The 26,139-nt window shown below is 40.8% G+C and overlaps 1 protein-coding gene across 5 annotated transcripts in view; it reads right to left on the bottom strand.

The window, feature by feature from the left end:
- The window catches only part of RELCH (RAB11 binding and LisH domain, coiled-coil and HEAT repeat containing), a 64,499-nt gene that overhangs the window by 13,030 nt on the left and 25,330 nt on the right, over positions 1-26,139 (bottom strand). For 3 of the 5 annotated variants that reach the window (XR_014222294.1, XM_082234220.1, XM_082234222.1), the window contains 13 exons: positions 19,056-19,168; positions 14,269-14,359; positions 13,067-13,138; positions 12,315-12,455; positions 11,556-11,720; positions 10,208-10,355; positions 9,040-9,196; positions 8,378-8,501; positions 8,030-8,078; positions 6,484-6,563; positions 5,438-5,544; positions 4,214-4,313; positions 176-258 (listed from right to left, as the gene is read on the bottom strand). Coding sequence is in view for 4 of the 5 variants with exons in the window: in XM_082234220.1 (XP_082090346.1) it covers positions 176-258; positions 4,214-4,313; positions 5,438-5,544; positions 6,484-6,563; positions 8,030-8,078; positions 8,378-8,501; positions 9,040-9,196; positions 10,208-10,355; positions 11,556-11,720; positions 12,315-12,455; positions 13,067-13,138; positions 14,269-14,359; positions 19,056-19,168 (1,430 nt within the window). In the remaining variant the exon portion in view is untranslated. Of the gene's footprint in view, positions 1-175; positions 259-4,213; positions 4,314-5,437; positions 5,545-6,483; positions 6,564-8,029; positions 8,079-8,377; positions 8,502-9,039; positions 9,197-10,207; positions 10,356-11,555; positions 11,721-12,314; positions 12,456-13,066; positions 13,139-14,268; positions 14,360-19,055; positions 19,169-23,389; positions 23,521-26,139 lie in introns of those variants that run through there. The other 2 variants (XM_082234223.1, XM_082234221.1) reach the window with 2 other exon arrangements.

The following is a 26,139-nucleotide window of genomic DNA, read 5'->3' as shown; positions in this document are numbered from 1 at the left end:
TTCACCAACTTTATTTTGGAAGGAGATTTTTTTCTAAAGAGCAAGGTAAGTGCCCATTTGTTTGTTTTTTAATACGTTCTACGGTTTCGTTATCATATATATATACCCTGATGGTTTATTTCTTGACCCGTTGGAAGAGGGACGCTAGTTGTATCAAGACAGTCGGGAAACTTACATTTCAGGGTCACTGGAGAGAGTAATGAGAGCAGGAACAACTCTCTGAGCTACCAGAGTTTCATGTACCCCCTTCACCAACAGCTGAGTGGGTAGAGCAGAGGGGTATCACAGGTGATGCACGGAAAGAGTGAGCACAGTATCATGGGAAGAACAGCACAACCAAGAGGAAGAAAAACACAAAAAGCAAACCAAAATTAGAAGCAAATACCACTAAGCTAAAAGTGCCCTTTAAAATATTTATATACAAATGTGCAGAAGGCATGATGAAAGCGCAAGTGGCCCAAGCAAGGCGGCAGAAACTAGACGAAGTGTGGCGCTGTTAAAAAAGGAACAAAAACCTGACGGCATTCAGACCATTAGTATTGCAACTTAAATGGACTTAGGCAACCATTCTGGTTGTCTTTTTTGACTTCTACGCATGTATGTAAGCTAAGTGTGTGTGTGTGTGTGTGTGTGAGAGAGAGAGAGAGAGAGAGAGAGAGAGAGAGAGAGAGAGAGAGAGATATGTCACATTCAGGGAAGATTTATGCAACTGACTCCATGTGACCAGTAAGTACAAAAGGAGTGCATGTCATTTGGAAGCATAGGCTGAGCTCCAGACTAGCTGGTGTTCATTCCATTATCTGAAGGGCAGGGTAGAAATACTTATAGTAAGGTGCTAGTGATGTACTACCACTAGAAGTCTTTAACAATTAAATTCCAACAGTGGCTTCTAAACTTTCCACTCGAAGTGGACCTGCTATTATTTTCAAAAGCGAAAATGAAGTGATGGCTCCACAAACTCCTGGCACTAGACTGTTTCCTATCCCAGTCTGCATCTGTTTTGCAACCATGTTAAACTGTTTTGATGTGTGGAATTGTTTTTAAATATCTGTATTGCTTTGTTGCCAGATGCAGCTTTGTCACGCTGGCCACGTGACCCGGAAATGTCTCCGGACAGCACTGGCCCCCGGCCTCTTGAGTGAGATGGGCGCACAAACCCCAGAGTCTGTCAAGACTGGCCCGCTCGGGCAGGGGTACCTTTACCTTTACCTTTACCTATTGCTTTGTTTATAATTGCTTTCTATACTGAACTGTTTTATTTGTTTCATCGTGGCATATTTTGTTTTTCTAACCTTCCCAGAGCCTTAATAGTAAAGGGTATGTAAGAGGACTTATTAATTAATATTGCTGGCAACCTAAAAATAATTCATGAATGTGTGGCACTCACTGAGGCACCGACAAGAGTTTTTACAAATTCCAAACTGGAAGCTATTGATCTATTTAATATATTCAATGTTAAAGTGACAAACTAATGGGAAGATCTAACAAAGCCAGCCAGCTTCTCGTGGTTAGCATGGAATGTTCCATGGTTAGTCACAGTAAGAACTAGTGGGCTTCCAAAATTCAGTCTCCAGGAAAGGACATAAAATACGAGTTGATACGGCTGTTTAGAAATGAATAAACAGACCATTGACTTGTTGAAGTATTACTGCAACCCTATGATAATATGATAGATATTGTCTAGACTTTCTATGGGGCGTGTAATATATATTCTCTATTAGAATACAAAGGATGCCTAGATCAATTCAGTTTTAAAATTCCGGGTTCTTTAAAACCCCATCATGGCTTATGACACATGAGCAAATATGAACAAAAAAGAAGCTTGAGATTCACATAGCGAAAAAGATGTAACTTAATCAGATACAACCAAGATTTGAGATCCAGAATTTTCATTTTATATGTATATTTTGATTTTAAAGTGCAGAGGAAAGGCATGTTGACAGAAAGCTAAAATGTTGACTTGCTCTTGCTTGGTTTAAACCAGGGGTGGGCTGACTTCAGTTCTGCATGATGAACCCCACCCCCACCACACAGAAACTAGCATCCCTGCAGACCACTGATGTGTATTCAATTTATAAAACTAGAGGGCATTTTTCGGATCCCTAACTGTTAATGGCATAATTAATTTGTATCTAGTGATCTTGAGTAAGTACTCTTGCTTAAGGACATTGTTAGCCTTTTGCTAGATTAGATCAAGTCTATTTCATCTAGCATTCTTTGAAAGAATCCAAGCAACCAGCAGGCATCAGGTGGTCAAGAACGCGACCACTGCCTACTTTTTGCCCACCCATGGTTTCAACTGATGGACTATTATTACATAGATAACAAGTTCATATTCCTGCTGTGTATGGACAGTGTTCAAACCAGAACCAAATGTGGGTCAATGCTGAAGATTACTCATACAGTTTAATATGGGCAGTTAACATACACACATGTACACAAAAAGAGCAAAAGGGGGGAGTCACATAAAATACAGCATGTTAGTTCATAGTAACTTCAGATGCCACCTTTTATTTGCATTTCAAGTATATACTTGAGTTAAAAAGTGGACCTATGTTAGAAAAATAAATGTTCAAGGAGTTATCTTCTGTATATCAACTTCCATGATGACATTATTACAGTTGTCCTTAGAAAGAGTGCAGTTTTATGGTTAGGAAGCTTATGCAAAAGCAATGGACCCTACGCTGAAGGAAGACATCACTTTCCATTAAAAAACCGAAACAAACATCTGTGTGGTGTAATCTGCATTTGAACACCACTTACCAAGTAGTTTGCTGTATGATTAGAGAGTGGCGTGAAGAGCACTTTATACAATCAAAGCACATGCCTCAACTCCCTTTTGAACATGTGGTACTACCTTCACAGTTGCTAAAAAGACCCCAGACACACACACCTGATACTAAGAGAGTGGTCCTAAAAGCATTCAAGTATATTGTTATTAAATTGATAGCCCACCTTTCTATTAGCATTCTCAAAGGAGCTAACAAAGCTAAGCCCAATAAAGTCGATACATTAAACCATTTGGAAAATGGGAAGGCTCTTGAGACAAGAAAATTGAAAGCATGTCTCCCCATGGCTAGTAATTGTTGTGGCTTGGCTGAAGCAACCATGGTAAATGGAGGGCAGTTCCTGGCTTCTCCCTCAGCTGTAGAAGTTAATGTTCTATGTGCCAGGAGCAGCAATGGTGGCAAGTAGATCCAGAAAAACATGCTGCATTGACTGTTCTCTTTCCCCTACTTAATGTTTACGTAGGCTTTATTTTTAAATCAAAATCTAGGCAATTTCAGATTTTATTACTGGAAACAACTTACTATTGTTACCAGGCAATGATCAATTCATTATCTGACAAGGTGATTGACAACAAATATCTGGTTTGAACACTGAATTCAGCACTGAAATGGTCTCTCATAGCCAATGGAAGTTTCTAAGCATGCAATGCACCGATCTAATATTCAAGTCAGAAACAGAAGAAACCTAACTATGCCAGTTACCATGAAAACATCTTGCAAGTAGATGCAAGCCAGCAATACTTAAATAAATGAATGCTAGAAATCGTACAATGCTTTCAAACCCAAATTACACAGTATTAATATTCTGCTCCATCACACAGTGCACAACCTCTTAGAAGTATTTTAAAGCAATACAATGCAACATTAAAACATTCACTTTTTTTGGCATCTGGTCAGATTAGACAATACAAAGCCCCAGGCATCAACAAATTCTGGCTGTGGGTCACCTTACATTGACGACAGGGTAATACAATCATTTCCTCAATCATTTCCTTTCCCTGCAGGCTGGAGGTGGAGGCAACTGGGAGGGTGTGTGTGTGTGTGTGTGTGTGTGTGTGTGTGTGTGTACCCAGAATACTATGAATATTTAGAGAGATCTTAAGGGTGCAATCCAATTTTAAGCAAGACAGTGGTGTCTGATCAAAAGGCGGTATGTAAGAGTTGTGTGCCACTTCAAACACAGTTAGAATGCAGCCTGCTGTCCCATACTAAAACTTTGTGATGCTAAACCCCTTACTGATTGCCTATTGCTTCTCTTTTCCACAACTCCCCTTCAGAAAGGAAAAAGTGACTACAGTAGGCAGCTGGGGTGGGGGGGTGGGGATAGAAATCCTTGAGGGTCTGGGTCTCTGGGCCACCAGTTGCCAAATCATGCTACAAGGCACCTTCAAACAGCATCTAAGATGCGTTCAATAAGCACTTACCTCAAACATTCTAGCAGCTGTGCACCGAACAAGTGCTGAAGTATGGACAACTCCATACCACAATACAGTTAGCAGCAACTCATGGTATGCTGGGTTTGCACTGAGGACACAAAACAATCACTATTGAACTATAAATAGTCATTTGCTCTCAAACGACTCCACTCACTATGCCATCCCACCTTCTCCCCTTAAATCCCACCTTCTCTGTGAAGTCATTGGATAATTTTAGTGATCAATCTATACCTAAACCAGCACTTTGTTTCCACTCAAACCTTTCCTCCTTTCTCTTGGTCTCTCTAGGCAACAATCTAAATTGAGGCTGTAAGCAGAGACTGGCCCTTTCTTCCATTAAGTTACACACCGAAGAAAGTATGTAAATAATTCCATCACAGGCTTCAGAATTAGTCTCCAGAATATATGGAGCATGTACATCTCACACTGCAGTTCTCCAAGATGTTTCAAATGTTTTTTTTTGTTTGTTTTTTTAAAATTAAAGGGATGCTGATTGTTTCGCAATTATTTTTTCAATATGTAACATTTTGGCTTCAAGGTCAGTCACTGCGTTAACGTGTTAATGGCTAATGAACCAACTGTAACAAGCACGGAAAAGATGGACTTCTGTGCTATAGCAGATGCTACACACAATGGTTCCAAACATTTAGAGAAACCTCCAGAAAGGCTGATTGCTGGATAGTGATGGCCAAGATAGAAGCTGGTGATAGGACAACTATAAAGAGTGTGCATGAGAATGAGATCCAAGCTCTTACGCAAGTGTGTGAGTCAGTGGAGGCAAGAGAATATGGGAGACATATTGAATACAAAATCTGGACCTATCTGATAGCTCTAATGGACTTCTTTAGCAGTGAGTAGGCGCCACCCTTATTGGGATTGCCTTATCACCTCTTACATGACACCTTGTATTGCTTGCTCTATGTGGATTTTAAATTTGCTGGCCCTTGGATGGTCTCTTTTTCCTTTCCTGATACTATGTTTTTATATATGCCGTAAGCCAGGCAGATGGGTGGGGCATAAATAATAATAATAATAAGTAAAATAGTCCAGCACTTTTGCCAAGGACATGTCACAAAACACCGACAGTATGACTGCACTGTCCAGATGCTACAAAGTCATCATTAGGCATTCGGCTGCAAATGTTTTAAGAGAAAAAATCCAGGAACTTTTGATCCCTCTTTATGGCGATTCCAGTTATAAAACATACTTTACCCCAGTTCCACAAAAGATGCTTTCAGGCTATCAAGAGGAGCATGGGATAATGAAAGCATGGTCATTACATCTTCTAAAAATCCAACTAACAGCTTCCGGTCTTCTTCCTGAAAGAAAGTTTTTAATCTTAGTTTTACAACATGTATCTTAAAGTGGCTGAAAAGCTAAGAGAGATTCAGTTAAGAGAGATTCAGTTTTGGGACCCAGATGTCAACTGCACTCTTTGTTCTGAAAATACTATGTCTACTCCTCAGCTACTGGCTGCCCCGCTGTCAGCATGTCCCAAGACTCAATGAATAACTAAAGCCATCATTCAGGGATCAGCAATCAGAGAAAAAGCGTTAATTCTGATTATGCAATCTCAACAGCAATATCTGTGCTGACTTGAGTCACTATACTCTTACAAACCTCTGAAGACAGTGGCATTACTAAAATGGTAAAAATGCCTCTCGTCTCTGTCAACATGTACAAATATTTGCAGGCTACGGAATGCTGTGTTTACTCCTGTGTCAAGTACCACACATATTTTGACTGAGATTTGTATGCAACTCTTGTTACCATGTGCATTCCACAGTGGGGTGGGATGGGGATCTTTCAAACTAGCCTCACTACCAGCAGGAATTTCTAAACACACAAATATAGTAATGTCACATATTCCTGTTTTGACCTCCATGTTGCCCCCTCAATTAAAATGGCCAAGTGTATCAGGAACAGTTGAACTGATTGGCTGGGCAGAGGTCCACTTTCGGTCCTCTCCAGCGGCCTCCCATACCTCATCCCACATTGTTCAGCAGGACCCCCTGATCATCTGGAGATGTTTTTAGGGGTGGGGAACATAAGTCTGCAGGTGGAAGAAGGGCGCGAGAAACTTTCCTTCTAGGAATTTCCTTAATTTACCTTAGGGTCCAAGTCAATGTTCACATGCTGCTATGACTGAATTTATGATTTACAAAGCAGCTTTATTAAAATGGTAATGTAACCATCCTCACTTAGGCTTGAGTGTTTCAAAGACACGGACTATTCAGTACTGAGCAAAAGCTGCTTACCTGGATATAGCATGTAAGTACACCTGTGGCATAAATAGGAACCGTGGCTTTTGTTAGCACTCCATTTCCTGCTGTGGCATCTGAAACCATGCCGTACAAATAAAGAATAAGAAGCATAAGTATGTCAGTCATTTAAAAGTTCGTAGTTGATTAATACTCTTTTAATATGCCCGCTAAAATGAGGGATCCTTTTCTTGGCCCAATGTCCATTGGTGTACAAGTATTCGTGCTGAGTGACACAACGATCTTCCTCAGAACTTCTTTTTCTATGAAACCATTGCTTAAATCAGCTGTGGAAGCCGTGTTGGACGTTTGGGTTCCAAAGAACGTTTGCAAACCGGAACACAAACTTCTAGGTTTGTGGCGTTCAAGAGCCAAAACGTTCCGACTCGCAAGGCGTTCAGGATCCAAGGTACGTTCGGGATCCAAGGTATAGGAATTCAGCAGAGGCCCCTGAGGGAAGAAGGGTGTTGGTTTCCACAAATTCCGCCTTTGCCACCCCCAGTTTCACTCTCCATACTTCAGAGCAAGGGTAGGCAAACTAAGGCCTGGGGGCAGGATCTGGCCCAATCGCCTTCTAAATCCGGCCTGCGGACGGTCTGGGAATTTACATGAGTATAATGTGTCCTTTTATTTAAAATGCATCTCTGGGTTATTTGTGGGGCATAAGAATTCGTTCATTTTCCCCCTTCAAAATATAGTCCGGCTCACCACATGGTCTGGGGGCTCCCTGCTGAAAAAAATTGCTGACCCCTGCTTCAGAGAGTTCCATGATCCAACAGAGCAGCTTTTCAGGGGGCATACAGAGCTGTGCAGGGAGCATCCCATGAAAATTCTGTTTAGTCTGGATCCAAGACAAGATTTGCATTTTTTCAGGCTGTTATATGTTAATCTTTCAAGACTTTGGGCACACTCGATGAGCCTCAAGTAAGCAGGAAGTGGCTTAGCTCTGCCTATTCTGACTTTAACATGGTACATAATCAGCTGTGAGAAAATCCCATGCCTTGTGAAATCGCTGAGGAATGGAAGCAGGAGATGATGCCTTTCACTTATACTTTGCTTTATACAAAGCCCCTGTCCCAAAACACTGAAAAAAGTATTTACCAAGCAGTGTTTGCTACTAATTAGGTCAGTTCAGGAGTGTGATCCAATAGCTTACTAAGTATTAGCAACATTTACATTCTCCCATACATTTACATGGGAGAACTAAAAGCTAGAAAGTGTTACATTAGCACTGCATGCTCAGGCAATTTATTGTCTCTAAGTCTGCCTTCCAGAAATAAGAAACCATCTTCAATGTAAACTGCCTCCCAAACTTCATTTGTAGAGACCTTGGAGTCTTGATTCAGTCTAGGGCAGGCAAACTCGGCCCTCCAGATGTTTTGGGACTACAACTCCCATTATCCCTACCTAACAGGAACAGTGGTCAGGGAAGATGGGAACTGTAGTCTCAAAACATCTGGAGGCCTGAGTTTGCCTATGCCTGGTATAGGGTGTTTTGTTTTTTAAAGGCTACAGTAGAAAAAGTAGTAACTCCGTGACTCACCAACATTCTCCTCAGACAGCCTTAAGATTTCCTGGAACTGTGGTTTTACCTAAAAAATAGTTATGAAGTAAAAGAAAAACATTAGTTTAAAAACTGAGAAGAATATATTGCTGATGAGTATTTATTGAGATGTTCTTAGTGGGCAAGGTCTCCCTCACACTCTAAAACATGCATACACGGGGGGGGGGGGACCTGCTTAGTAAAGGTAAGCTAGATGCCTGTCAAGTGCTTTCCAGACCTTTAATCTGGCATGTTAGCAACTTTTTGATCCTAACATTCCATTAGATATATGAAAAACATAAATTGTTTCTATTCTGCATTATCCCATCCAGATGTGAATATGTTTACCTTTGTATTTGTGAAGATTTTCCCAAACGTTCTGCAAAGGCGCCAGAAAAACCTTGAGAATTCATGTACACAGGCTGTTGAGGCTACATTGATTTTGCCAACTATTTCTATAAGTTGCGGCAACCTGAAAAATCAGGTTAAAAATAAGTCACTTTTCAGAAAATAGGTTTGTAAGACTGTAAGCAAGCTGATCCTTTTTCCTGACAAGTCCAATATTGGGGGGGGGGGGAACGCTTTGGCACAATACATTTAATAGTGCAAACATGAATCCTTCAACATTTAGACCTGGGTGGCTCCCAACAGAATATTAAAAACACGATAAAACATCAAACATTAAAAACTTCTAAACAGGGCTGCCTTCACATGTTTTCTAAAAGTCAGATAGTTATACCGAGAAGGTCCTCTGCCTGGTTCCCTGTAACCTCACTTCTCACACTGAAGGAACCGCCAGAAGGCCCTCGGAGCTGGACTGAACAATGGGGGTGGTATAATTATTCATCTATACCATTTAAAGCAAAATTTCTAAAACAATGTATGCTCTCAGTAACTGCAAAATAGTAGTATTAAAGAAAAACGCTAAAGCTGATTAAAAACATTGGGTCCCCCTCACCACACAATTATTCAGAGGAATTAGCAAGTGAAACAAGTCAGAAGGAACTCACAGTTGATTGACAACCCACAGTAAGGTATCCCAGCCTGTGGTACCCTCGTGTTCCAACTGGTAATCATAAAGTTGTAATAGCACAGCCAATTGTTCACGGCTTCCAATTATGGTGGCTACATCCTGAAGAGGCGATGCAGGCCTTGGGAATCTAGTCACTGGCAGCAAATGACAAACCACCACGGTCAAAGTTTAAGACTCCTTGTGCATTAACACAATGAAAATTGAGAAGCAATCGACATGCCTAACTCTAGGCACTTTCACCTAATAAGTAGGGAAAAGACCTACCCATAGTCCATTAAATCATAAGGTAAAAGATGATTTGGGGATTTAGTCCCAGAGATTCTACGAGAACTAAACCAATCTAAATCCTAATTCTGTGGCTCAACTCTTGATACCTAGGAAGTTATGTATCCTTACCTTCAAGATGCGGTTACTGTAATGTGCTGTACATGGATTTCCCTGTGAAGAGTTTTTAGAGGCTATAGCTAGTATACAAGTTGTTGGATCATTCTCTAATAAACTAGAATTCTAGAACTGGGATCCAGAATATGACACCCATGGGTTCCATAGCACCCTTCGGCAGCCCTTCCCCCCTTGGCACCCTTTTCATTTTGTTCCCATGAGTTATTCTTATCATTTTGCCTGTTGGGAAAATTGTCTATATTTTGTTTCAGTGTGTGCAGGTGTTTTGCTTGGGGCCCAAGATTATCTATAATGCATGCAAAACAGCTATGACCCTCAAGTCAGGGGATATATAAGGAGAAGGCATTATGACCACCAAATCTGCCAAATCAAGGGGTCTGATTCTGCCCTTTACACCAGGAGCAGTACTGGGCCTTTACATGGGTTTTGCAGCTGGCAATGAATACATCAGAAATTGATAGGAATAAACCAATTTCCCTATAGATACTACTCATCTAAAGTGTCAACAATTCTTCCTACATGCAGAATTATAGGTTTTATTTCATAGTAGTGGAAAAAAAAGAGTTCACATTTCAAAGACTTCTTGAACCAGAAGTCTTCAAGCTACATAGAGAGCAAGCTGGCTGCACTGCATTCACCTGTACAGCTTTTCTATGGAATATTAATTTAAAGTTAATGTGAAGTGAAAATAAATTTGACCCTATTTCAAAATAAACCCTCACAGAGAATGATCAAGAAGTTACCTTCAATCTGTGGAATTTCACCCTGAAGCTTAGCTTTACTTGTAAAAGGTGCATTCTGTAGCACTAGTGCAAAAAGCGAAGGAATCAAGGACTGCAAAGCAGAAAGATACATGTGCAGCTTGTGTTCATCAAGTCCATGCTCGCCTTCCTGAAATGCAAACAGGGAATCCAGGTGAAAATCTTGCTCCTTTGCTCTCAAGGTGCTTATCCATTCAAAATGAGCTTCTGAATAATTAAAAATCCATTAACAAGAATCTATCAGAGAAAGACCAGAAAGGGGAGAACAGATAAAGGCAAACGGGTTTTGTATCAGGTATCTTCTCCAAAAACTCAACTATTGACCTGATGCATTCGTGACATTTATAATCGTCTTTCTTGCAAGGTGGAACAATAGGTCTCACGTGATCTCCTGCTTTGACTCTAGAGAGCCAGAGAAGTTTAGTTTCAGCAAGGTTGCTGCACCAATGTGCCTTCAGTTCAAATCATGAAAGACTAAATGAAGCAAAACACTGTGGGCACAATCCAAGACAACGTTAACCATCTCAAATCTCAATGATCCCTGTAAGAATGATTCAAGTATGTACTTATCACAGTCCATAGGAGCCAACTCCTAGGGGTTGTGGGGGCTTCGCCCCCCATAAAATATTTGAGGGGCCAAGCCTCCCCCCCCAGTTGATGGGCATTGCCAATCAACAGTGTGCATGCACCACATCATGTGATTATGTGGGGTGGGGCTTACTTGCCCCACCCCATTTTTTAATTAAAAGTCAGCACCCCTGACTCAGTTGGACTTTAAAGTGCTTAACTTTGGATTGTGCCCACTGCTATTTCTCATACAGCATCCCAGTTCTACTACAGACTCCTAATCTCACAGCAACTGGCATGAGTCAGCTTACTAGAGAGAGAGAAGAATGAACTTCCAATGTGAAAATCTGAAAAAATGTCCTAGAAACGTGTAACATATTCAGACAATTCCTATGAATACCAAGATAGCAGAGGGGAAAACACTTTCAAAAGTTTAAGAATTCCAGCATTTCTTTATAGATAGCAAAACATACAGCAAAAGACAATCATCAGCAAGCAACCAGATGATCAAACTCTAGACATACATAGTAGTAGCAGCAGCAAGTTAACACTGTAGATAAAATGCCCTTTAAAGGAAATGGCAACAAGAACATTATAAAAAAGTGATCTGCAGAATAGTCCAAACAACCAGTTGTGATGGTGTTGAATGTTACCGATTCTAATAAGTGGGGGTGGGGGGGGGGAGATTAGAATATTTATATGAGCTGTATCTTTGCTTATTCAAGAGGCACAAAAAACAGTATGAGACACCTTTAATATTTACCCTGAGTAGTTTTTCAATTTTACTAAGCAATGTAGGTATAAGATGAGACTGCAAATTTCCTAGTTCTGTGGTCCAGGCAGCATAGGCAGGTAAAAACACTTGATGAGTTGCACCAACTACTCGTTCTGAGGGATCACCCAACGCTGAAAGTAGTAGTTCAAAACCCTGGTAAGAAAGAAACAGACTGTTTAGGAGAGTTATGTTTACTTTGCTTAAGCATTCCAGGCACCCTCAAGATAAGCAAGTGTCTATCTTGAATTTGAGGAAAAGGCGTTTCCAGTGGTTTAAGTTAATTCAAAAAGTTCCACAACTATTTGGAATAGATGCCGCAACACCATGAGTGTCAGGGGGCTAAATTTGTTAAAGTTAAATGGGCATGCAGAAAAGTTAGGTGAACTATAAAACTGGATAATTCATTCAATACTTGCATAAGCAGCCAAGGTACCCATAGGTATTACAACTAAAAAATTACAGCAGAATCACTGAACCCTAGTTCACAGTCAAAATAATGAACATTCTTCAGTGATTTTACAGAATTTTCCCTCTCTCTTCTGCCAGCTTGCTCTTTTTTTGCTAACACACAACAAGATATTTTCAGAGCCCAAAAGTTAGATCACATCTCAAAATGCTGATGATGTTAAAAATAGCCCAGGGTATTTTGGGGGGATTAGTTCGGTAAATACTTCCTGGTGATTTTTCAGACTTTGTTCATAATCACATGATCTAGTAACTGTCCTGTATTATTATCAGATACAATACCTGTTGGTATTTGTCCGGATCATCAATGTACCCCATGATGATACCAAGGCTTTTGATCACAGCTTCTCGCACCAAATCTGTCTTATCTTCCATCAACATCTGCTGTAACATGGAAAGTACCAACGAACTTCGAATCTCTTTCTGAAAGACGAAATTAGTATTTGCTGGAATTACATTACATAAACTTGGAAACATAAGACCAATAATATCATATACATCTATGCTATCTTTTACAGTTTTGTATAAAGAGAGTGATGGCAGCTAATCTTGATGGCAAAATAATCTGGTAGAATAAGCTATTTTAGGCCTAGACCTGCAAAAAATCCAATATATGCATTTAGAATGCATGGGGTGGGGGACATTGGTTGGGATTAGTTCTGCACATATTGTTTCCCAAAAGGCCACATTGCTTTGTTTTATGTGAACATTAGCAAGTGCTACAACTGAAGTAGTTGGCCAGGATCCAAAATGACTGGATTAATTTCTTTCCTTAGGCTTTTAGAAATCTTGTTCTAGACTAGCAGTCTAAGATGCCACATGGCTAAACTATTTTTGAGTAGGAGCTTCAAAAGCAGTTGGTGATATAACATGGTGTTCTGCTGCTCCAAAACAAAAACATGGTGGGCCAGTAAAAACTAGGAAGAGGGGGATTGTACTAAGTGGGTCTTCAGAATCTGGCCATCATTTTAACCTCTTCAATGAGTCTTAAATTTAGATAAATATTAACTGCAAACAGAACACAGAACACTTACAGGAAGATAAGGTGCTAATGCTCCACAGGACTCTGCCACTAACAGCCGTCTTTCTGGATATTTGTGATTGATCTGTTGGAAGGAAAAGTTACTCCTTTCATTTTTTTTGCTTGTAATTCCGTCCTGTATTTCTCTGTTTCAAACGCCAGCATGTAAAGAATATGAGGCTGCTGCTATTTACTATGCCACCACAGGTTTCCATTCACAAACCATAGTCAGGACGCACAGTATGCCTTGAACCTGGAATTCTTATGTTTCCAGAAAGGAAACATAGCCTTGCTGCTGAGGTCTGGTGAAGAGATGGGGGCTACAAAGACATTAGACACTTTCATAACATCCCCATAAAGGGAAGAAGTCTAGGCCAGGCAGCAGATTTTATCAGCTCCTGAGAGGCGCATCAATGGTCTGGCCAAACTGTTGGGGTCAGTCTAACTCCACCTTCCCAGAGACTATTCAGCACCCTGCAGGTCCTGAGCTAAGACAGAAGGAAGCCCAGGCCTAGCAGCTTACGTCAGTACAGGCAAATCCCCATTTACACGTGTTTGATATGTATGCAACTGTTTATATGCACACTGCGCCAAACCTGGGAGTGACAGAGAAACGTCATAAAAGACGTCACTAAAAGAGCAGAGCGGGGGCATAGCAAAGCAGGGGTAGAATGGGGGCAGGTTTTTTCAATTATGTGCAATTTCACGGATGCGCACAATGACCCATAACGCTACCCCTATGCAAACTGAGGGTTGCCTGTAGTCAAGCATGGAAAGAACACAATTGATCTATATTTTATACCATTTATTTGTTTAGGATTTTAATACTATAAATCATTTTGGCTTTACAACTGGCAGAAAGGTGCTATATGCATGCAAAAAATAAATAATAAACTTTGTCACTTGACCACTGCTAACCCTTAGGAGAATTTCATGGGTTAGCACAGTACATGACTTAAGAACAGTTTCTTCTTCTGTTTATTTGAACTGGCACCTTCAACCTCAGATCTTCCTAACCTACAGGTGAGATGCTCATGGATTGCCCACCCAGATTGCTCTTGGCTTTTGCTTTCCTTTACAATTACAATTCTCAGAAGCATATGCTATTTAATATATTGTAAACCACTGTTGACAAGACCACAGTTTCTTGTTAATTGCAGAAATTTTTTTTGGCCCCGGTATCCCATGAAGTAAATAAAGATTATCTCCTATTACCTGCTCCCAACATTGTGGTAAAAGTTCTGCTTCTACACGTGTTGGTCCAACATGCCGAGCAAATGCTACACACCCAGTCAGAATCATTTGCCTATAAAATAAAAATCTTCAGCCTATTACATTGAAACATGCTTGTACAACAACCACACATATGCCTAAAAGGAGATATAACAGACTGAATGGTCTGCACAGAAAATGGCATCTGGAGTGCGCTGCGAGCAATTAGTTACTGACAATCACGTCACTGATGGTTCATTAAACACGACATTTTCCAAGTATGAAAATAATTTCCATGAAGCAAGAAGTGTACACTTGCACTGCGTTTTGTACATGGTTGTGCTTAAACATCACTATCGGGCAGTCATTGGACATAAGTGCTTCCTGGTTAGAATTCTAGCAGCAATATTCACACAACACTTGGTAAGTGACCATGTAGAGGAGGAAAAATGTCTTGTAAGAAGTGGCCCTCAATTATAAAACTAGTCAACAAAGGTGAATGTAGATTATACAGATCAAGCAAACTAAGAGAAGCTAAATACAGTGGTACCTCGGGTTAAGTACTTAATTCGTTCCAGAGGTCCGTTCTTAACCTGAAACTGCTAATTTTTAAGAAAGCAATTTCTTAGCAACTGCATCCCCTAGTGGTGTTCAGTGCACATGACAGTGTTTTCTGCACTGTTTGTATTCTATGAAGGAGACTGCTGGTAGAAATACAACTTCAGGCATACAGTGGTACCTCAGGTTAAGTACTTACCGTATTTTTCGCTCTATAACACGCACCTGACCATAACACGCACATTGTTTTTAGAGGAGGAAAACAAGGGAAAAAATATTCTGAATGAAACAGTGAACGTATCATTTTTGTGCTTCATGCTGTGGCCACAGACATGTGATCTGATGGTGAATTTGGGGTGACCCAATGCAAAAATCCTGAGAATCCCTGTGGACCCATACTTTTTAACCACGTTTTTGCACCATTGCAGCCCCAGGCAACAGTGGGTGCGTGATTTTTTTTTGGGGGGGGGCAGGCTGTAGCCATGGACATGCTGTGTGCTCTGATGGTGAATTTGGGGTGACCCAATGCAAAGATCCTGAGGATCCATGTGGATCCATGCTTTGTAACCACATTTTAAGTGGGGAGGGAAGGAAAAACACAGAAGGCTAAGAATGCAGGAGAGGGCTATAACGTGAGGAAAGGAAGGCAAAAGTTTCCCCCCACCCACCCACACAAGCCAGCCAGCGTGTGCTCTCTCTCTCTCTCTCTCCCTCTTTAAATGGAAGAAAGCATATTTGAATGCTGTGTGTCTCCAAAAACAAAAAGCAGGAAGTCAAATCAGAATTTTAAGCCGAACCTGTAATCTCTCTTCCCTTCACAAACATTGTTCCTCCGGAGCAGGGAGAGAAGGACGGACGCTCTGCTTTCCTCTCTTCTTGCCTGGAGGGGAGGGGCTTCCCCTGCTCTTTGTTCCGTTTGAGCAAACACAGTAACGAAACAGAGAGGGCGGGCAGTAAGACCCTGAGGCAGAATGCAGGAAAGCCGCCACTTCCTCTCTTCAGGCTTCCCTTCTCCCTGAAGCGCGGTTTGATTTTTGCCTCATTTTTCGGCTCCAGGGACCACACATTCGCTGCATAACACACACAGACATTTCCCCTTCCTTTTTAGGAGAAAAAATCTGCGTGTTATAGAGCGAAAAATACGGTAATTCGTTCCGGAGGTCTGTTCTTAACCTGAAACTGTTCTTAACCTGAAGCACCACTTTAGCTAATGGGGCCTCCTGCTGCCGCTGTGCCGCCAGAGCACGAATTCTGTTCTCATCCTGAAGCAAAGTTCTTAACCTGAAGCACTATTTCTGGGTTAGTGGAGTCTGTAACCTGAAGCGTATGTAACCTGAAGCGTATGTAACCCGAGGTACCACTGTATTGCTTTTGTAGAGAGGCAGAAGCCTTAAAAAGTACACAAACTGACTGTTATAAAATCTCTAGGGGGAAAAAATCAGTCCTTGAGAAGCTTAAATGATTTAATGAACATGTTCAATATCTGGAATTGTTGCTACAAAGACAAAGAAACTTTCAATGCAGAGTATAGCTAATCTTCTGCTTCCTTCTAGCAGATACAGCTATACCTGCTACTTTCCTTTAATTAAATTGAAAAAGAATCCACAAAATACAGAACCTAACTACCATCCCATTAATATTAGGCAGGTGCCTTCACTTTACTGTTTTCAGCAGCTGCTAAAAACCTTTGTTTCACCAAGCCTACCTAGGTAGGTAATTTTATTACACGATTGCTTTTAAATTGCTTATTTATATTTTGATAACAGTTTAACTTTTTTTAAAAAGAATTAATTATTAGGGAGCAATCCTATAGAGCAATCCATCAGGACTAGCGGAGTTTAGAATCTCTGGCTAAGCCACGAGGCTCCCGGTACAGTTGAGCTATGCCAGTGTAATTCCTCATCCTTGTCTTAGCAGGAGATAGGCTGGAGTATCTGCCCCATCCTGGTTCAGCCAGGAGCCTGGTGTATCTTAAACTGGTTTATGTGCTGAAAAAGGGCTGTTCTGGAGTGGGAAACAAGGGATGGGGACTTAGGCTGCATCCTAAACACACTCGGCACTCAAAACCGGGCAGAATTTATGCCAGTTAAAAGGGGGTTGTAACTCGAACTCTTATTTAAAGGCTCAGCACAAAGGAGTATGGCTAAGGCTTATTTTATCCTTGCTTAACACCAGCTTCCAGTGCACAGGATTGCCCTGCCAGACACAGAAGGATACTAGTCCTCCGATTTATTATTGTGTCATACTGCTTTAAGGATTAAGTTCTGCTTGAAGAGTTTGCAGATGGCTCTATACAGCAAAGCCAAGGAAACTGCTCAGAGTTTTCGCTTTGACCATTCCTCAGTTAATTATTACAATCTCATGAGACCCAGCCTGCTGTTTCCAGACTAGAGTATGAACCTTTTAATGCATTTCTGAACCCAGGCTCCAATTTCAACTTGCAGAGGTGTTTCCAAACTCTGTGCAAGTCAAAGGCCATTCACGCAATGGGGCTTTCCTGTTGTTCACAGTGCACCCCCCCCCCCCGAGGCCCTAAAAAGACACCCCTGGGGTCACAAGTCCGTCAAATCTGTATATATGGACATGTACTGTCAGCTTGTTTTCAATAATCAGTTAGGGAAGGAGCAGGCATGGGAGAGGTGAATGAGAATTTTGAATTGAGTTCACCTGATCCACACTTCCCAGACTGAAGTCCAGATTTGAACACGGGTCTTCCCTGGAACCTGGACTCCCCTAGATTCTACTCCTACTTATGAGGTGTCAGAGGGCTGGCTCTCTTCTTTGTACAGCACATTGTGGCATATACAGTATTCAGCTCCTCCTGTGAGAGGCAGGTACAGATTGATGTCCTGTCACTCTCAGGGAAATGGTATGAAAAAAACATGGGAGGCAGCTTTGTTATGTCTTTTAAAAAGTATTTTAAAGTGCTTTTAAAACGACTTTTGCAAATTGAAAATCTGTGCAGGTTCTAAGTATTTCTTCCTTTAAAATCTGCACAGGAATGGATTTATCAAGGGGTCAGAACCGCACCAGGCCTGAACAGACTGGTTTGTATGCCACTAGGAGAGAGGGGGGAAAGAGTGAGAATCAGATGTCAGCCTGCAGTGTTCCTTCTGCCATCCCTGCCACAGCCTTAAATGGCAGGAGAATAAGGCCTAGTTCTTAACCAGGCCTGGTGTGTACCAATTCAGACTACAGTTGGTGGCTCATGTGGCTCAAACCCTTTATTGAGTCTAAGACATGAAATTACTGCATGGCAAAAATATTGAGGAGAGGGGGCACTATTTTGAGCCTCAATGGCCACTGAAGTCTTTGAAAATGAAAATGTTATCCTTGCCTGTGCTTCCCATTCTGCCTAAGGTTCTATTTTTTTAACAGCCTGCATGCAAGCAATTTCTATCCGTTGGACTGTACAGATTTCACGAGGAATATTACGTTGTCACTTAGGGTATGTTAACATTTTAACAGAACAGAGGCGGGGAACCTCTGGCCTAGAGGCAAAATCTCTGTTCCACCCGTGGGAATTTCCCTAAGCCACACTTTTGCTCTGAATCTTCCTCAAGTGTTTATGCCTAGCCAGAATGTGTACTTCGATGCTTCGCTGCACGTAAAGAGGTGTGTTCAGAAACCTGACTTTTGAAGGCTAGAAGGTAGCCTACGATACATCCATTGCTCCTCTAGTTTAAAAAGGCTCCCCACCTCTGCTGTAAGAGAGCAGGCAATGTATAAGTGAATGACTACTGACTGCTAATAATAATAATAATACAGTGGTACCTCGGGTTACATACGCTTCAGGTTAGAGATGCTTCAGGTGACAGACTCCGCTAACCCAGAAATAGTACCTCAGGTTAAGAACTTTGCTTCAGGATGAGAACAAAAATCGCGTGGCAGCGGGAGGCCCCACTAGCTAAAGTGGTGCTTCAGGTTAAGAATAGTTTCAGGTTAAGAACAGACCTCCAGAATGAATTAAGTTTTTAACCCGAGATACCACTGTAGTAGTAGTAGTAGTAGTAATAATAATAATAATAATAATAAAATAATAATAATAATAATAATAATAATAATAATAATAGATTTATACCCCACCCATCTGGCTGGGTTTCCCCAACCATTCTGGGCTGCTGCCCAGAGATACTATGCTCCTATTTTACTAGAAGCCTGCAACCAGAAAAGTAGTTAATAGCCTTCAAATTTCAAAAAAGAAAAGTGTTTCCCACACATCAAAGACACACCTTTGCTCATCATCTGGCCTTTTGATCAAGTTGAACAATATGTGTAGGAGCTGATCTCTCTCTTTGGGTTCAGGATGGAGGCAAGCTGTACACAGTATGAGGGGTATCAGTTCCTAAAGGTGTGAGTGGGAGGGAAAGGTGAAAAGCTATCAAACAACGTTTTTTTAAAAAAAGCCTAGAAAACATTTTAAACCATAAAGTAAAATAAGATCTAGTTAATCTACGACAGCATGAGCACAATTAGCTTGCATATTGATTTCTCATAGAATCACAAGTTGTAAAATAACACATGTTCTGTTTATAGGTTCTAATAGCACCAATAAGACTGTGCTACAAATGCTTATTTTTATTATCTATATGTTTCCTTACTGAAGTTGAAGAAAAGAAATTGGTTTAGTCTTTTGTTTTTTTAAAAAACACAAAGATGAGGCTAAGCAAACACATAAAAAAATATTTGGTGTTACGCATTGACTTCAATCCAGTTATTTCAGGGCTGTCATGGAATACCGTGTGAACCTAGGCTGCTCCATGAATTAAGTTGATGTCCCCAGAACAAAGAGGATAGTCCCTACTAGTTCCCATAGAATGTGAATGTATACACACACACCATTTTCTATCTACCTATCCCTATAAACACAAACACGTTTTACATATTATACACACACACACACACACACACACACTATTTAAAGAAAGTTAGTGAGATAACATGAATCAAATGCTTTGAACTATCCACTGATAGCTGCCACACATTTTCCCTAACACAATTATGCCAGTTTAACAGGTTTAGTCTGCTCTACAACCTACTAAGACCAGGGATGTGGGTGGCGCTGTGGTGTAAACCACTGAGCCTTGGGCTTGCCAATCGGAAGGTTGGCGGTTCGAATCCCCATGAGCTCCCATTGTTCGGTACCTGCTCCTGCCAACCTAGCAGTTTGAAAGCACATCAAAGTACAAGTAGATAAATAGGTACCGCTCTGGCGGGAAGGTGAACGGCGTTTCCGTGCGCTGCTCTGGTTTCACCAGAAGCGGCTTAGTCATGCTGGCCACATGACCTGGAAGCTGTACGCCGGCTCCCTTGGCCAATAAAGCGAGATGAGCGCCGCAACCCCAGAACCGTTTGCGACTGGACTTAGCGGTCAGGGGTCCTTTATCTTTACTTTTTTTACAACCTACTAAAACTAGAATTCTGAGGTTCCGGGCAATTCATATCAGTGCACATTCTGCCCAGAAAAGCAACAAAGTAAATGCAAAGATTACGCAGATTTTCCTAGTTCCTGATCCTTTTTCCTGCAATGTATCTAAACATTCGGCATCTGCAGCTGGAGGACTACAGTAGCTTTGCACTAGCTTTTACACTTAATTGAAACTGAACTGTGGCCTAGTCTTGAAATAAAATGTAAGCAGCTGTAACTTTTCTTTCCAGGCACACCTCCCAAATGGCATGGAAAAAATCTTTACACTGGAAGATTTTGTGAACCAATTTTAATTTCATGTCTTATTGGTAAAATGAAAAGAGAAAGAACAACCAACAATACTTCAGAAATACAAAAAGGTGACTCACACCAAACTTGGAAAACGTACAACAATTTATTATAATGTTTTATTTTCCTTGCCAGCACTTCTGGGTTGACACTCATCTATGGTTGTTGCTGTTTTTATGCCATGGCACCATTCATCCCAAACCAACTAATTACATTTTTTACCCTTTTTGATAGTTACCGCTACGCTAGCTATGGCATGCAATGGCTAATCTTATCAGTAGGTTACCTTTTGCTTCAGTATTCTGACTGTTCCAAACTTTGTTATAAATAGGATTTTCACTAACAAAATGGGAGTCACTGGCGTCTTAAGGGAAGCTCAATTATTGAGCAGGGGGGAAGGGAGAGAAAGAGAGAATCTGTCCTATATAATGTATACATGGGTAAAGCCTAAAGAACCGGGTAATTTTTTTTAGAATTTTTCAATGCAACCTGAGCCTTGATACAAAATGCTTGCCCATGTTATTGCATTCTTCTTAAGATATCTGGGCTCTGAAGGACAAACCAAAAATGGAGCAGCTGCAAACAAGTGAAGTGAAGACAACCGAAGAAAGGATAATATAGTTTAAGAGAGCTAACAGAGCTTTAAAAATAAGCCAAAATGAACAAGGTCACCTTCCACCCTCTTAGGTTTGGCCAGATAAAACTCACAATTATTTTACACATAGATTTGGAGAGCCAGGAAGAAGCTATGACGGATAATGTAAGTATAAGAACAGAGAATTGTGATGAGGACTTTTGTACTAAAAAAAAGCAAGTAGATTTTTTGTGAACTATGAAGGCTTCATTGCACAAAAGTATTGGAACACATTTCAATATGAATGAGCGGCGTCAGGAAAGGCCTGCTATGCAAAGTGAGTTCTATCTAGATGTGAGAAAGGTGACAGGATGTACACAATATCAGTATTAGATACAAGGTTGATGAGTTTTGTACATATGCTCAAGTTCTGACTGACATTCAAATTTAATTGATCCATACGGTTTTTTAAAATTGAAATTTTGAATGCCTGCTGATGTTGATAAAGGGAACATAGCAATACTTAAGTCACTGGCTTTAATGTATTTTAGCTTTGCCTGTTATTATCATTTTACATTTAACTTCCTGTACAAGGGGTAAGGTAATGGGTGGCAAGGAGCCCCAAGGAGAAGTAGCAAATTTTAAAATATAAATAAAAAGTTGATCAAGTGGGGAAATATTGATCAACCATATATTCCTGTTAAAAGATGAAAAAGACGAACACTGAAACTAAATTAATTGTAAAAACAAAGCAACTACATTATTTATTATTATTTGCCTCACATTACTGATTTTCTAGGTGACAGGCACAAGAACAAGCAGGAAAAAACACTGCATGGGAGAAAACTATTCTAAGAAGCTGGTAATGATTTGCTATACCTCTATCATTTACCTTCCATCTTTTAAAATGTATCATTTAACCTTCTCTTTTATAGACCGAATGCTGTGGAATTTGCACCTGAGAAAACATGAACAACACTGCATACCATTTTACTGTACAATCAGGAGGATACGAGTATTTATTTCAATGCATTATTTTTAAGCGGTATGCCCAGGGCATACTTTATGAAATATTCTTTGCGTTGGGAGAATATCTGAAACTGAAGCTGCATGTTAAAATGCATATGGTAGCAGTGCCTAATAATAATAATGTGAAGGGGGAGCTGTAAAGTCGTTGAGAGTAGAACAGAAGTAAGTGCCAGTGAACCAGAAGCTATAATGCATTAAAAGGAAATTGGAGGTACTGCAGGAAGAGAAGATTTTGAATCTGTTAATTTCTGCAAGAATATTAATCATTCTGAAGGTATCAACTTTTAACAATTGGTTATTTAAAGTTTGTCACACAATGGCATTAATAAAAGTGATTTCTTGAAAAGATTTGAGGATAGCTCAGGTATATTCATTTATTTATGGAAAGTATATGCTACTGGAAGTTGCAACTTATATGCCAATCTTCTACTTAAGAAAGCAAAAGCAACTGGTGATGCATCATGTATGAAGATGCCTGTTAAAAAACTAATAAATCCAATTGTGGCATCAGATGCCCTTATCCGAGGCAGCTTTTGGATGCTAGCCTGCATCATGCCAGGGCTTATTATAAACTAGCATTCAGTTTCTGGAAAGTCATTTGCAATTTATGTGTCAGCCAAGAGCTTCCTACAAGGATATTTAATGTTACTGTCCAATCATTTTGAATGGGCATTGAAAAGTGTGGGGGTTTTTTTAAGCATGCTGAGTAAAAAACAAATGCTAAACAGTTCTACTGATGAATCCAACAAGAGTCTATTTTGATGGTTAATCACTGGCACATTGTTAAAATATTCAGCACAACAGAAGCTGCAAATGCTTGCTCAAGTTTCACTACAAGATCTAAAGAGCTATTTTAGGCGCATCCATTTTGAATTTTTTTCTTCGTGACCAGCAAATCTCCTTTCCACAAACTTCTTCTGAAAGTTTTCATTGCTTTCAAAAATTATTCATGTGACATGGGAACTGCTGTTCAGTATACAAAATCAAATCCTATTTGAGTATGTGGAACTATGTATATGCATGTATATACTGTAAAGTAATTGTTTTTTAAATCAACACTTTAAAAAATTTAAAATTGGAAGCTTTTGAAAATGAGTTTAAGTCCCTCCTCACTGAAAACTTTAAGGAGGATGACTGGATGAGACCGGTCAATCTATACCTAGGTATCAGCTTACTATTCTTTGCAAGGTTGTTTCATTTAATCCAAATTGGTAGATATGGAGCGGATACAAGGCTATTGCTTTTACCTTGCAGAAAGCTGGAAATTGTATCAGATGGAATTAGCTGTGTGTCCACGTCCATGGGTCATATTCTTTCATGTATACTATGGGATTGGAGCGTTCTCTGCATCGCTGCATCTGTGCTTCTAAACCTCCTTCTATCAATGGGAGTGGAGAGACAATGAGAAATCTTCTTGAGCAGATGTGTCCTACTGCATGTTCCATGTATTGTTAATGAAAGGGAAAGAAGAGGGAGGACAGTTGGAGGGGGACAAGGGTATTTCTCAAGTGCAGAAGGTATGGAGGAAGAGCGTAATACATACTACCTACACTACATGAAGACGGAACAAAAGGCTTTAAGTAAATAATAATCCTTCCAAGAAAGAGATAGCATATAGCTGAACTAAGTGTGTGGCACTCCTAGGCAGCCTTACCTGGAAGCAGTTCTCAGTGGCTTGCTTAGGCTGGAAAATGCAAGAGTGTCGATCAGCTAAGAAGGATATGGATTGAGTCCTTTGGGATTTTATGTCTAAAGATCTGGCTGGAGGTTTATTCATGAAGCTGGAATGTCTGAAGCATAATAAGTACTTTAACAGAATTTCTATTTAAAATATGTATGAAACTCCAAGAGTAACAGGCACATTCTGCGATAGGGAGTTTTACTATTGCGAGCATTTTCTGAGCTCTTGTCACAGTACACCGCGCCTAAGATTTCAATTCAAATTGGCACTGCTGGCACTGAGGGTGGCAGCGGCGGAACTGCTTCCTGCCAGCCCCACGTTAAAAAGATCGCTGAAGCTGAACTTCAAAGAGAGCCGCGTCTCAGCTGGCTTCCTGCCTGCCTGGCCTGTAAGGAGAGGGTGGGTGAGGGAGAAGGGCTGTGAGGCTGCAGAAATCCCCCTGCCAGACCCTGCGCCACTGTGGATGCTGCCGAGGCGCCGCTTGGGGCTGTTGCCCGTAGCCCCATCGGTGCTGCAAATGCGGAGCTGCTTGTAGCTCCAAACAACCCTGCGGACCCAAACAACCTTCTCACTCCACAGGGCAGCAGGAGGAGCAATCCTGATTCCACCGCCTTCTCTTCCTCCTATTCTCCCTCCCTCCGTTAGGCGAAGCTTCCCCTCTCCCCATCCCTCTACATGGCTGGGTGGGGAAGCAAAACCTCACTTCTCTCACCTCAGTGAAGCTTCCCCTTTAGGGAAGGGGAAGAAAGGGAGGCTTTGCCCGACAGAGGGAGGGAGAATAGGAGGAGGAGAAGGTAGGGGCAGCAGGATCACTCCTGCCGCTGCCTCGGGAAGCGAGAGGGTCGCAGGTGGTTTTGCAGCCACACTGCCACCGAAGTTGTTTAAGAAGTTGGAGCAGCACAATGAGCAGCTCCGCATTTGTGACCCCGAGCCTCCCGCTGTCCTCTGCCACTGCCAGGAGCAGCCCTAGACATGCCTCCTTTGGGGCTGCACGAGCCAGGAGATCTGTCAAGCACCACGGCACAAATGCGACTAGGAATTATGTTTCAGCGCTCCACAACCCAGGTTTCAGGCGCTATGTAGCACCTTGCTTTTCTTTCCTGGTTTCTTGGAAAAAAGAATGAAATAAATAACCCTGATAACATGAAAACTAAAGGTTTCAAATGGTCAAGAAAAGAGACTTTAATTTTAAAGTCATACTTGACTTTACTGGGAAAGAATACAATGTTTGCCAAAGGAATGAAGCGTGCTTCTTCTTTAATGCTTTACCTCAAGTACATTGTCTATTATGCGATGAATTCTTCCTCGGCCATACCTACAATCTTCTCATTTGCCTCTGTTTCCTCAGGTTCTCTAACTACAACACACTGCAAAATTCCTTGCCAGAAGAACTAATAATTCCACAATCCACTTTGCTCTAAAGGGGAAACATGAATAATCTAGGGGTGTTTTCTTTTCTTCCACAATACTGTTCACGTGCCAGAAGATAATGGCCCAAACCACCAAAACAGGTTTTCTGATACAGTATCGACAAATCCAAGATTGCACCTAGATGGACCATTCAATTTAGTAAAGCACCCGTCTGAACAACTTCTTAAATAACTATTTACACAAAGCTGTAACGCTTTAACTATTCTTTGGTCTGGGTCACACATCATGAACCATGGCTTAGTGTGAATGTGAGGTTTCTTTCTGGGAAAGGAGATCACAGCTGCTTTGCTCCTTTCTGATTGTTCTGCTGCCGTGCTGAGCTAAGTCACAGTTCAGCTTAGTATGTCATCTGAACCTGGATCTCACAGTTTAGCTGTCTTGGAAAACCATAACCATACAGTATTGGATCTTGGTTGCAGCTCATGGTTCGTCTGGAGAGAGCTAAACCCAGGTTCAGACAACATGAGAGTCCATGTCTTTGCCTTAAGCCATTGCCTTAAAGTCCTATTGAATTCACAGAACTAGTTCCATGCTACTTTTGCTCCCTGTGACCAGATCCGTGTAAATATATTGATCTATACCACTAATAATATCAAAAATACCATTCTGCTTCTCATGAAATCAAAAACAACCTAACATATATTGTCATATTATTCATATTCTGTTGAACTTTGAAGCAATACACCCATGTGGTATATTTTGAAATGGGTACTATATTGCAATAAACTCAACATTGCTCTGACTTTCTCAGGCATGTAACTAATCCGGGAAAAGTAAACATTAAGAACCTAGTTATTCAATCGTTCACTCACATAATGTACGCATGTTTATATACACAACAATTAGTATTGGAGTGTAATATAAAAACAGAAGCTGTATTATTTG

This window comes from Podarcis vaucheri (genome assembly GCF_965113315.1).
Source record: "Podarcis vaucheri genome assembly, chromosome: 8".
Taxonomy (NCBI): domain Eukaryota; kingdom Metazoa; phylum Chordata; class Lepidosauria; order Squamata; family Lacertidae; genus Podarcis; species Podarcis vaucheri.
The sequence above is the reverse complement of the archived record's forward strand: the minus strand, read 5'-3'. Positions and strand labels throughout refer to the sequence as shown.